At 34.5% G+C, this 11,516-nt stretch overlaps 3 protein-coding genes across 5 annotated transcripts; 2 read left to right on the top strand and 1 right to left on the bottom strand.

Moving 5' to 3' along the window:
- Positions 1–312: 312 nt before the first annotated feature.
- Positions 313–2,287, top strand: LOC111383291 (RING-H2 finger protein ATL13-like). Of its 2 annotated transcripts, XM_023007370.1 has the most exons (2): positions 313–969; positions 1,114–2,287. In XM_023007370.1, exons 1-2 carry the CDS (start codon positions 663–665, stop codon positions 2,148–2,150), a joined length of 1,344 nt encoding a protein of 447 aa, XP_022863138.1. In that variant the 5' UTR covers positions 313–662; the 3' UTR covers positions 2,151–2,287. The 2 variants fall into 2 exon arrangements, with proteins under 2 accessions (XP_022863138.1, XP_022863137.1); XM_023007369.1 differs by having other exon boundaries at positions 314–2,287.
- A 3,917-nt stretch (positions 2,288–6,204) lies between these two features.
- LOC111383294 (EG45-like domain containing protein) lies at positions 6,205–7,281 on the bottom strand. The gene is made up of 3 exons (XM_023007375.1): positions 7,275–7,281; positions 6,592–6,865; positions 6,205–6,485 (listed from the first exon to the last, which is right to left on the bottom strand). The coding sequence occupies exons 2-3, from the start codon at positions 6,828–6,830 to the stop codon at positions 6,479–6,481; spliced, it is 246 nt and encodes an 81-aa protein (XP_022863143.1). The 5' UTR covers positions 6,831–6,865; positions 7,275–7,281; the 3' UTR covers positions 6,205–6,478.
- A 2,208-nt stretch (positions 7,282–9,489) lies between these two features.
- Positions 9,490–11,424, top strand: LOC111383292 (RING-H2 finger protein ATL13-like). Of its 2 annotated transcripts, XM_023007373.1 has the most exons (2): positions 9,490–10,145; positions 10,290–11,424. In XM_023007373.1, the coding sequence occupies exons 1-2, from the start codon at positions 9,839–9,841 to the stop codon at positions 11,324–11,326; spliced, it is 1,344 nt and encodes a 447-aa protein (XP_022863141.1). In that variant the 5' UTR covers positions 9,490–9,838; the 3' UTR covers positions 11,327–11,424. The 2 variants fall into 2 exon arrangements, with proteins under 2 accessions (XP_022863141.1, XP_022863139.1); XM_023007371.1 differs by having other exon boundaries at positions 9,491–11,424.
- The last annotated feature ends 92 nt before the right edge of the window (positions 11,425–11,516 follow it).

Below are 11,516 nucleotides of genomic sequence, written 5' to 3'. Positions count from 1 at the left end.
GAATTGTAATAATAAATACAGTGAAACGATGTGTCCTCCTTCTCAATGAAATTTCAATATTTTACTGCTCAAGATTAATTTTTTAATCAGGTGACTTAAATGTGCATTGGTGTTGATGAAATGGAGTTCATTTAAGTCAACCCAGAAACCCTAGCATTTGATGAGTGGTTTTGCTATTCATCCACGGCCACGTGGTCTGGGGGCGCCACTCTAGCAAAACCCTTTGATGAGATCTTATAGTTTTGTTTTGTAGGTAGGATATAATACCAGATAGTAGTAAGGATTGTCAAGTTGGGTACAATACTGCGCATTAGAGAGCTAATCTTTTGCCCTTTAGAATATTTTGTATCCGTCTATTAAGGAAATAATTATTGTTTTGAGCTAATTAGATCCAAAGATAATGATGATCTGCTGAAGATTCAAAATCATCAGATTCTGGCATCTCATTAACTTTCTCTTACAGCTAATCTCCCTCTCTGTAAATTTGACTTTGGACGTTTTCTTTTTCCAGTAAAAAATTCATGGAGTAACCCGTCGAGTCTTTATCATAAAGCCTGTTTATATCTCACTCCATTTGTTTCACACTTGAACTTGCTCTGAAGTTCTCTAGTCGAACGGGACATTTTCACAACATATGATGGACGTATAATTCTCTACTCTTGATGATTTTTCTCCAACTTAATTCTAAAAAAATGGGTTGGGTTCTTGAAATTGAAGAAAAGAGTTCTCTTTCTCCTTTACAACACCCATCATCTCTCTTTCAGCCATCTCCACCTCTCCTATCCAGTTCACATTCAGGCAGTAATATCAGTTTGAATAATAAAGTAAGCCCAAGTGTGCTATTGATTTTTATAATACTTGCCATCATCTTTTTCATTTCTGGTTTGCTTCATCTTCTGGTTAGATTCCTTATAAAACCCACAAATAGAGATTCTGATGATGAACTAGAAAATGGGAGCGCCCTTCAAGGTCAGTTGCAGCAACTTTTTCACTTACATGATGCAGGTGTTGACCAGTCTTTCATTGATACCCTCCCTATTTTCAATTACAAGGCCATAATTGGTGTGAAGGATCCATTTGATTGTGCTGTTTGTTTGTGTGAATTTGTGGCAGAAGATGAGCTTAGGCTTTTGCCTAAATGTAGCCATGCCTTTCATATGGAGTGCATAGATACTTGGCTATTGTCTCATTCCACTTGCCCTCTTTGTAGAGCAATTTTGCTTCCTGATTTTTCACCCAATGGTGATTGCTCCCCTACGGTCCTTGTTCTTGAATCTGGAAGTGAAAGTTCAAGAGAGATTGTTCAAGAGGGTGGATTAGGTTCTACAAATTCAGTTGCAAGAGTGAATTCCCATTTGAGTCATCTTTATGGTGATGATTGTAGGGTTCTTCAAGCAGAAAAATCTGGTGAGATTCAAGAAAAAGAGGACGGAAATAAAAAATTATTTGTGGGTTCAGGAGAAAATGTTGTTCCAGTAAAGCTTGGGAAGTTTAGAAATGTTGGTGTTGATATTGAAGGTAGTACTAATAATAATAATGTTGATGAAAGAAGGTGCCTTTCCATGGGATCTTTTGCTTATGTAATGGATGGAAATACATCTCTGCAAGTTCCCATTAGGACTCCATCTACAAAGAAACAATCAAGCAAGAAATCTTCTTTGCCATTGACACCAGGCCACAGGCTTGCAATGTCTGAATGTGGCTGTGATTCAAGAAGAGAATTCAATGGTTTTGAGGCATTTAGGAATCTTGAAAATTCTGATGGCAATGATAGAAAGGTGATCGGAAAAAGTAAGAGGGATAGTTTTTCAGTGTCTAAAATTTGGATAAGGGGAAAGAAGTATAAACCCAATTCAGCCACTGCTGAGGCATCCAGACGAGCATTTTCTTTCCGATTTCCAGTTCACTGGAATGCTGTGGATGAGGCCAAGGCTGGTGGCGGAAGTGGTGGTGCTAGGAGGGCTGTATCTGAAATTGATATTAGTAGGTGGGAGAATGGAGGGAGTGAATTGGGCTGTGATGAGGAAATCCGAAGCTGTAACAGTCTTGATTCTCAAGCAAATCAGCCATCTTTTGCAAAGAGGACTCTACTTTGGCTTATGGGGACACAAAATAAGTTGGTTCAATCATCTTTTTCATACAATGTTTAGTTTTATCTTATCAATGGGACTTCAGAAATAGGGGAAACTAGAAACTAGAAAAGAATAGATATCAGTACAAAATAATATCAAAATGTTTGTTCTCAAGATTTCACAAAAATTCCTTAAGTTGTTCATTTTTCTTTCAAGAACACACACCCACGGCACCCAGTTTCCTTCTGTCAAGTTAATATTTATTCGTATACTTGTGCAACGAGTGCTCGTGAAGATACATTAATTCGTGTCAAACAAGGATCAAACAGCGCTGTATTTCATGATCTTCATGCCACAAGAAATTTTTTCAGTCAAGGCCAATCACAAGTCATAACTAATGCCAGTGAATGTCAACTATACAAATCGATAACCCTTTATCAAAGGTTGAACCCCAACCTTGAGGGTCTCCCACCGCCCCTGCCCTGGAGTATTGTGAGGGAGGTAAATCGCAGGTTGTGCCTCCAAGGGTATAGAGTGGAAGGCAACTTGTACATTTACACTTACCCAAGAGCCAAATCCATATTTCAGGATTCGAACCCTTGACGCGGCAGCCTCAAGCAAAGCTGAATTTCTCCACTCTCCCCTTTTACCACTTGGAGATGTGCCCTGGGGGCAATCGATAACCCTTTATTTACTGTATATGCTGGTGCATATAATATTTGTGCGATGTCTACTTGCGAAGACAAGGAATATCATAAGAAAAATTTCAATCATAAACACACATTTCAAAGAAGTTAAATTCAATACTTATAATTACATACTACACCATTTTCTTTTTCAAAATTTAAAATCTGAATTTTAGGTAAGGGAAGTATAGAAAATGACAACACTCTTCCAAGTATATTAACTGTCACAAGCTGTTGCATTTAATTGAATGCATTTACATAACTTTAATATGGTCACGAAACAGTTGAAGGCTGCTATCAGTTGTTATATTAAAATAGTATGTAAGAAAAATATATTAAATTGAACGTGAGTTTGATTACCCCAACTTTAAAATGAATGCATTTAATAAGTTGACGAATTTGAATATTCTAATTTTTAAATGATTTAGATCATATTTGGATTGATTGATTATTGATATATTAAAGAAAATAAAAGAGGAGAAATAAATAAATTTTCTTGAAAAAACAAAATGAAACGTCAAAATTGTAAGTATTGTTGGAGCATTTATATAGATAAAAAATTACTCTCGAAAAATAAAAATACTCTTTATAAATAGAGTCTTTTGAAAATACTCTAATACTTCCTCTATTAGTCAACATCTATAACTCTATTTGCGGCCGTTCATTAGATTTATCTATTATCTCTATCTTACAAAAAAATTTATTTGTGCCTTCTAATTCCAAATTTCGTTTTTTGATCTCGAATAATATTGTCTATAGATAAAAGATAACCATCATGAATTGTTTGAATGTGGTTTTTCAAATTTGTCACATCTAATATTAGAGATTTCTTCCTTGCTTGGTAATGAGGATATTTTCACTAATATGGAAATTGGGATTTCTTGAATTTTCAATATGAAGTCAAGAATATTGATATATATACATATCAAGATCTCTATGAAATTTCAGTAAATGAAAGTTTGACATGCCACCAAATACTTGGTTGTAATGGTTATTATCATTATCTTGAATTTGTTAAGCATTTATAAGCTTGAAATGAACTGCTTTCTAATGAAAAAATTGAATGCTTAAATTGCGATTAGTTTGATATATGAATCAATCATGTGTCAAGGTGTAAAGCTGTCAAAAGCTTGAGGTGACTCTTAAGTAATCGTGACTACTTTCTAATAAGAAAATTGAATGCATAAGTTATGATATACAAATCAATCAAGTGTCAAGGTGCATAGTCATCCGATTGGCTTCTAAGGCGGTTCAATATGACGGGTAGGGCAAGTTCGTATGGAAAATGCGAGGCCTGGCCAGCTGGGTCGAACGTGATTTTTTTAGTGTTGATTTTTCAAAATAAATAAAATTTAAAAATGCCTGTTCGGGCCATTTCATACCTGAACATTTGATACCAATACCCCAGCTTGGTCCACCTTTAAAGTTGGGGCTGCCCTACTTTGGAAAATTTAGATCGCAAAAGTCCATTGCCTAAGAAAAATGTTATTGGGCTCACAACATATCTATTTAGGACTGGACACAATTTGGTTCGATTCTACGGTTCTCTTTAGAATCGAACCGAACCGAAAATTTCAAGTATTTAGTAAGTAAAACTGTTCGGTTCGGGTTTGGTTCGATTCAATCCGATTTTGTTCGGTTTCGTACTATAATTATAATTTTTAACATTTACAACAACACTACATAAATACAACTAATAACATATTCAATTATAGTTTTTCCAAATTAATGAAGTCCAATTAAAAAACATATAAATAACAAGTTGTTCAATAAGATTAATTTACCAACATATACAAATATCAAAAAGTAGATACTAATACTAAAATATTGGCGATCCATATCAATAATTCATTTGCTTCAGCCTTCAAGTCTACATTAATAATAATAATAATAATAATAATAATAATAATAATAATAATAATAATAATAATAATAATAATAAAACCTTGAATTAGAAGTGATAGAGGTAAAATATTTTTAAGTATTACTAATACTTATCAACTATTTGATTTAATTATCAATTGCTTGACATGCCATACGAAGAATCTCTACAGAAAAAAATTGAAAAAGCACAATTAACCAACATAAATAAACTAAAAATGGAAGAATAAAGAGGGTTTGATGTTGGACACTTGGGCTAAAAATTAAAAAAATTAGAAATGAAACAAATAATTGGGCCAAAAAATTAGATTTAGAAATTGGTTGGGTTGGATCAAGCTAGTTAGGCTAGGGCTTGGAAGATGGAGTAACAATCATTCACCTAATTAATTAATTTGTTTAGAACATTTTAAAATAATTTGATTTATTCAATATAAAAAAAAAAATTAGGAAGATTCGGTTCTTGGTATAGAACCAAAATCAAACAGTACCCGTTGGTTCTCAATTCAGATACATGTTCGGGTATTTAATTTGAGAAGAACTGTCGCGTTCGGTTCGGCCCAGTCGTATATCTATTTTTGAAAACTCATTTTATAATAAGAAAATTAGATTCTCTCTCTCTCTCTCTCTCTCTCTCTCTCTCTCTCACACACACACACACACACACACACACACACACACACACACACACACACACACACACACACACACACACAAAGAAGTATACTAAAATAAAGTAAAATCTCCCTAAACCGTAATTAATACGTTAACAAAACTCCGATATCGTCCAATCCTACCAGTCACAATCCTCCATAAATCTCTAAAGAATCTATATAACAAAACGAATCAATTTCAATTCAAGCAATGGCGAACGCATTTTGATTGGCAATTCTCACATATTGTACTTGACAGAATACTAAAATCATATCTTTTTTGAGGTCTCTTATTCAACTACTAGTACTTGTATGTATATTCTGCAATATTTAGAATAGTCCATGTAATCCTAAAACTTAAAGTTCAAATCTCAAACTCTTTAATTTTATTTCTTAACTTTTCATCTCACTGGCTAATATATCTTCCAACATCTTTGAAACGATTAGATTGAATTTGAATTGAATAAATAATAACATTTTTTCATGTAGAAAATGAGTAATTGAGCAGAGCTCATGGACTAAAGCCCTTGAGTAGTAATTCATGCAGACACTTATATAACGATAAATATTTTTATATTTAGATCAGTATGAGATTTGTTTAGATTAATCTTTCTAGAGTTTGGCTTTGTTGAGAAGATTAACCTGGAGCTAATTATTTTCCTTTTTTAGGGTTCATTGACAATTGGTTGTTTATTGAATAAAAATATTAAAAGTGGGAGATTTCAATTCTTGTGATCAAAGTCGTTATTCTATGGAATCAATGATTTGTTGATCAAGAACGATAAAGTCTCAACATTCGTGAACGAATCAATGACTCGACTGTAAAGTATTTGACATTCTTCATCTATGAATATTTGATTATGTTATTCATTCTCTTAATTAATTAATTAATTTACTTTTTTGCTCCTGGCTGCATTAGCATCGAATTTAAAGATTAGATAACAATAATAACATGTTACATTACTAGGACTTCAAAGTTTCATTTCGACAAAGAAGACATCACAAGATAAGTGAAATTCACATTACATCCTTAGTTTTGTTATTATGATAGAAATCAATATATGATTTCTACCCGATGTCTTTTATTCAACTAGCTGTATAGTGTTTTACATATTTATATATTAGCATTAAACATGCTAAAAAGCTTATTCTGAATAACTTTGAAATCCTTTTATCTCCCAAAGTTGCCTCAAACCCTGCAAATCACAAGGAAACAAGAGATTAAAAATGTCTCCAAAAATTGGTAAAGAAAAAAAAAATCATTAATAAAATAGAAATGAAAAATAGAAGGATTGATTATACTTGGTATAGTGAATTCGGATTCTTCCAGCATCAGGATTAGCAATCATTGAAAAAGCCGGTTGAGAGAGATCAAGTTGGTTTTTTCCGCATCCCGGACAAAGATCTACAATTTTTACAGTTATTGTTCCTCCTCGGCATGGATTTGGTCCTTGGTTAATGGCTCCAGTGCACTTCACTTTGTAACTTTTTCCACAAGCTGCCTTATTGTTGAACAATGAAGGATTAGCTGCTGCTATCATTGTGCCTTGGTCGTTATATTCATAGCATGCCGATGCTGCATATAGTTCCATATTTAACGGTCAACTTGTCCATGGAAAACAAAGGCAAAATAAAATTTTTGCAGACATAATTTAAAGGGTTTAAGATGGAGTATATATGGTATTTCAACTTGATTTCAGTTTTCGACAAATTATTTAATCTCAATTTTCTTACCACTGCTCAGCTTATTAAAATTGTAATGTGTCTAGCCTTTACCAATGTGGTCTAAGCAAGAAGGAACTTTTTGAAGACAATATTACGAAATACACAAGTCTCGTCTTTAAGAGTATATGCAACTCTAAATATTATTATGCAACGGAAAATGGATTCATTGGTTATTAATTTTTATATAGATAGCTAACAACAACGTCAACAACAAACAACAATAGCAGAAAATAGCAAATAACAGATGGAGAGAAACTTACGAACATATTCTGTTATATCTCTTTTGTCCCATCCTCATAGGGCTCTACTACTGGAGTTTGACCTTTATCCAAACATCATTTATACAATATCTATCAAGTTACAACTCCTAAACACGGTAAGACTCTTAATGATTTGGGTAACCTAAACCTACTAGGAGTAGACTGCCTACTTCTATAAATACACAATCTCAATTTATTATTCAGGTATTTTTTTACATAATTTTTCAGTTTATAGCCCCACGCGTATATTCTCTCTCTAACTTAAGTATCGGAGGGGCGATGATGACATATCTCGACACCTTTGTTTCAAGTACTGGAAGATCTTGTTTGTGCTCATTTTCAATCATCAAGCTCAAAAATCAATATGTATGATTTTTTATAGCATCACCCTCCATCTCTTCATCTCTTCCCATATCAATACACCCTATCTCACATACAATTTGAATCGAACCCTTCAAATAATCAGGAAACTAACCTAAATGAACTAAACCCAATACCATTTCCAACCTCTCTAGCGCACTCAACAGATCTTTGACCTCAAAATCCCTCCCTCCACCAAATGAACTGGGGGCTAATCTTTTTCTAATCTTGCATAATAGCAACATTGTCGAATTGGGAGTTTCCAATAGTGACTAAGAATGGAAAAAGGCGAACAATATTATTTTGGACACTATATAAAAAGAACCTATGTCGATTTCCTTCAATTCAGGCGGCAAAAAGTGGTTCTTTGAGAGCATATAAAGCAGCAAAAATGGAGTAGAAAAATGTTCTCTGAGAGGGTGAATTTTGGAGTGTAAAGAAAAGAGAAGATGAGAATTTTGGTGGCAAGAGATGGGACTGAGGAGCTAGTTTTTGCTTTGACACTGAAGAATGGATGGTTTAGTTTGGCTGGCTGCATCACTGGTGATCGGATTAGCTGATGGTATTTCTGGCAATTAATGTTTGGGTGGCAACAGCGATGCCAGTGCTGTGTGGGTGGTGCTGGTGGTGGTTGGCCTGTGGGCGACGGTGTTGGCCACTGGTATGGGTGATGGTGTGGGGAAGAAAGTGGGTTTATATTATTATTATTATTTTATATATGGGATTGGCAAAATTATCATTTTACTCATTTTAAAATTGGTCAAAATCAACTTATCTGGTCAACTAAAGTTAAATGAATTGATCTTCTAGTTTTTCAAAGGTTTGGAACCTTCATATGCTCAAACTGAAGATTAGACTGAAATCTGCTAAAAACTTAAACGTCAAGGATCGCTGTTGCAATCTTCCCTTTATTTATAAACATTAAAGCCTCTGTTTGAATTTGTTGAAAGTCAAAATTTTAGTAGATTTTAATAAAAATGATGAAATATGTTGAAAAGTTGATCAAATTTGTAAATTTCATGAAATGTGAAGAATTAGTATATCCAATGAAGATCAACTGCTGCTCGAATTGAGTACCCTTCTTTGAAAGGTTCTGTTTAAATTGCTAGAACATAGACTAGTTAAACCTTTCCTTATCAATCGTTATCTTATTTAAAAAATGAGCTTGAGGAAAAAAATGATTTTTGAAAATGGGAAACAATTATATGGATTAAATGTAACCTGTAAATAACATACATACATACGAAGATATCACATAGAAGTAGACAAAATGCTAGTAAGCCCAAAGGCAACATGAGAAAGTACAAAATTGTTTAACGTCCAAGACTTGTGGTCCAGTGCACTAACACTCGATATGACGCTTAGAAAATGACAATTTGTGTCATCTTCCATTTTTCAAGCTCCCAAAATTCATCGCTTTGACTTCCGGCTTGTGTGATTTGTCTTTTCCACGAAGGGGTGTTCTTGGAGTCAGAATAGAAAAAGGAATGGAACAGAAACACTGAAAGAAGGATGTTATCAGAGTGGAACGACAAACTTAAAGAATTGTAATAATAAATACAGTGAAACGATGTGTCCTCCTTCTCAATGAAATTTCAATATTTTACTGCTCAAGATTAATTTTTTAATCAGGTGACTTAAATGTGCATTGGTGTTGATGAAATGGAGTTCATTTAAGTCAACCCAGAAACCCTAGCATTTGATGAGTGGTTTTGCTATTCATCCACGGCCACGTGGTCTGGGGGCGCCACTCTAGCAAAACCCTTTGATGAGATCTTATAGTTTTGTTTTGTAGGTAGGATATAATACCAGATAGTAGTAAGGATTGTCAAGTTGGGTACAATACTGCGCATTAGAGAGCTAATCTTTTGCCCTTTAGAATATTTTGTATCCGTCTATTAAGGAAATAATTATTGTTTTGAGCTAATTAGATCCAAAGATAATGATGATCTGCTGAAGATTCAAAATCATCAGATTCTGGCATCTCATTAACTTTCTCTTACAGCTAATCTCCCTCTCTGTAAATTTGACTTTGGACGTTTTCTTTTTCCAGTAAAAAATTCATGGAGTAACCCGTCGAGTCTTTATCATAAAGCCTGTTTATATCTCACTCCATTTGTTTCACACTTGAACTTGCTCTGAAGTTCTCTAGTCGAACGGGACATTTTCACAACATATGATGGACGTATAATTCTCTACTCTTGATGATTTTTCTCCAACTTAATTCTAAAAAAATGGGTTGGGTTCTTGAAATTGAAGAAAAGAGTTCTCTTTCTCCTTTACAACACCCATCATCTCTCTTTCAGCCATCTCCACCTCTCCTATCCAGTTCACATTCAGGCAGTAATATCAGTTTGAATAATAAAGTAAGCCCAAGTGTGCTATTGATTTTTATAATACTTGCCATCATCTTTTTCATTTCTGGTTTGCTTCATCTTCTGGTTAGATTCCTTATAAAACCCACAAATAGAGATTCTGATGATGAACTAGAAAATGGGAGCGCCCTTCAAGGTCAGTTGCAGCAACTTTTTCACTTACATGATGCAGGTGTTGACCAGTCTTTCATTGATACCCTCCCTATTTTCAATTACAAGGCCATAATTGGTGTGAAGGATCCATTTGATTGTGCTGTTTGTTTGTGTGAATTTGTGGCAGAAGATGAGCTTAGGCTTTTGCCTAAATGTAGCCATGCCTTTCATATGGAGTGCATAGATACTTGGCTATTGTCTCATTCCACTTGCCCTCTTTGTAGAGCAATTTTGCTTCCTGATTTTTCACCCAATGGTGATTGCTCCCCTACGGTCCTTGTTCTTGAATCTGGAAGTGAAAGTTCAAGAGAGATTGTTCAAGAGGGTGGATTAGGTTCTACAAATTCAGTTGCAAGAGTGAATTCCCATTTGAGTCATCTTTATGGTGATGATTGTAGGGTTCTTCAAGCAGAAAAATCTGGTGAGATTCAAGAAAAAGAGGACGGAAATAAAAAATTATTTGTGGGTTCAGGAGAAAATGTTGTTCCAGTAAAGCTTGGGAAGTTTAGAAATGTTGGTGTTGATATTGAAGGTAGTACTAATAATAATAATGTTGATGAAAGAAGGTGCCTTTCCATGGGATCTTTTGCTTATGTAATGGATGGAAATACATCTCTGCAAGTTCCCATTAGGACTCCATCTACAAAGAAACAATCAAGCAAGAAATCTTCTTTGCCATTGACACCAGGCCACAGGCTTGCAATGTCTGAATGTGGCTGTGATTCAAGAAGAGAATTCAATGGTTTTGAGGCATTTAGGAATCTTGAAAATTCTGATGGCAATGATAGAAAGGTGATCGGAAAAAGTAAGAGGGATAGTTTTTCAGTGTCTAAAATTTGGCTAAGGGGAAAGAAGTATAAACCCAATTCAGCCACTGCTGAGGCATCCAGACGAGCATTTTCTTTCCGATTTCCAGTTCACTGGAATGCTGTGGATGAGGCCAAGGCTGGTGGCGGAAGTGGTGGTGCTAGGAGGGCTGTATCTGAAATTGATATTAGTAGGTGGGAGAATGGAGGGAGTGAATTGGGCTGTGATGAGGAAATCCGAAGCTGTAACAGTCTTGATTCTCAAGCAAATCAGCCATCTTTTGCAAAGAGGACTCTACTTTGGCTTATGGGGACACAAAATAAGTTGGTTCAATCATCTTTTTCATACAATGTTTAGTTTTATCTTATCAATGGGACTTCAGAAATAGGGGAAACTAGAAACTAGAAAAGAATAGATATCAGTACAAAATAATATCAAAATGTTTGTTCTCAAGATTTCACAAAAATTCCTTAAGTTGTTCATTTTTCTTTCAAGAACACACACCCACGGCACCCAGTTTCCTTCTGTCAAGTTAATATTTATTCGT

Source organism: Olea europaea, unplaced genomic scaffold (genome assembly GCF_002742605.1).
Source record: "Olea europaea var. sylvestris unplaced genomic scaffold, O_europaea_v1 scaffold2654, whole genome shotgun sequence".
NCBI classification, from domain to species: Eukaryota; Viridiplantae; Streptophyta; class Magnoliopsida; order Lamiales; family Oleaceae; genus Olea; species Olea europaea.
This window is presented reverse-complemented; position numbering and strand designations above follow the sequence as displayed.

What these genes read in the sequence shown, in the direction of transcription:
- LOC111383291 (XM_023007369.1), top strand. Translation starts at nt 663, where the DNA reads ATGATTTTTCTCCAACTTAATTCTAAAAAAATGGGTTGGGTTCTTGAA.
- LOC111383294 (XM_023007375.1), bottom strand. Translation starts at nt 6,830, where the DNA reads ATGATAGCAGCAGCTAATCCTTCATTGTTCAACAATAAGGCAGCTTGT.
- LOC111383292 (XM_023007371.1), top strand. Translation starts at nt 9,839, where the DNA reads ATGATTTTTCTCCAACTTAATTCTAAAAAAATGGGTTGGGTTCTTGAA.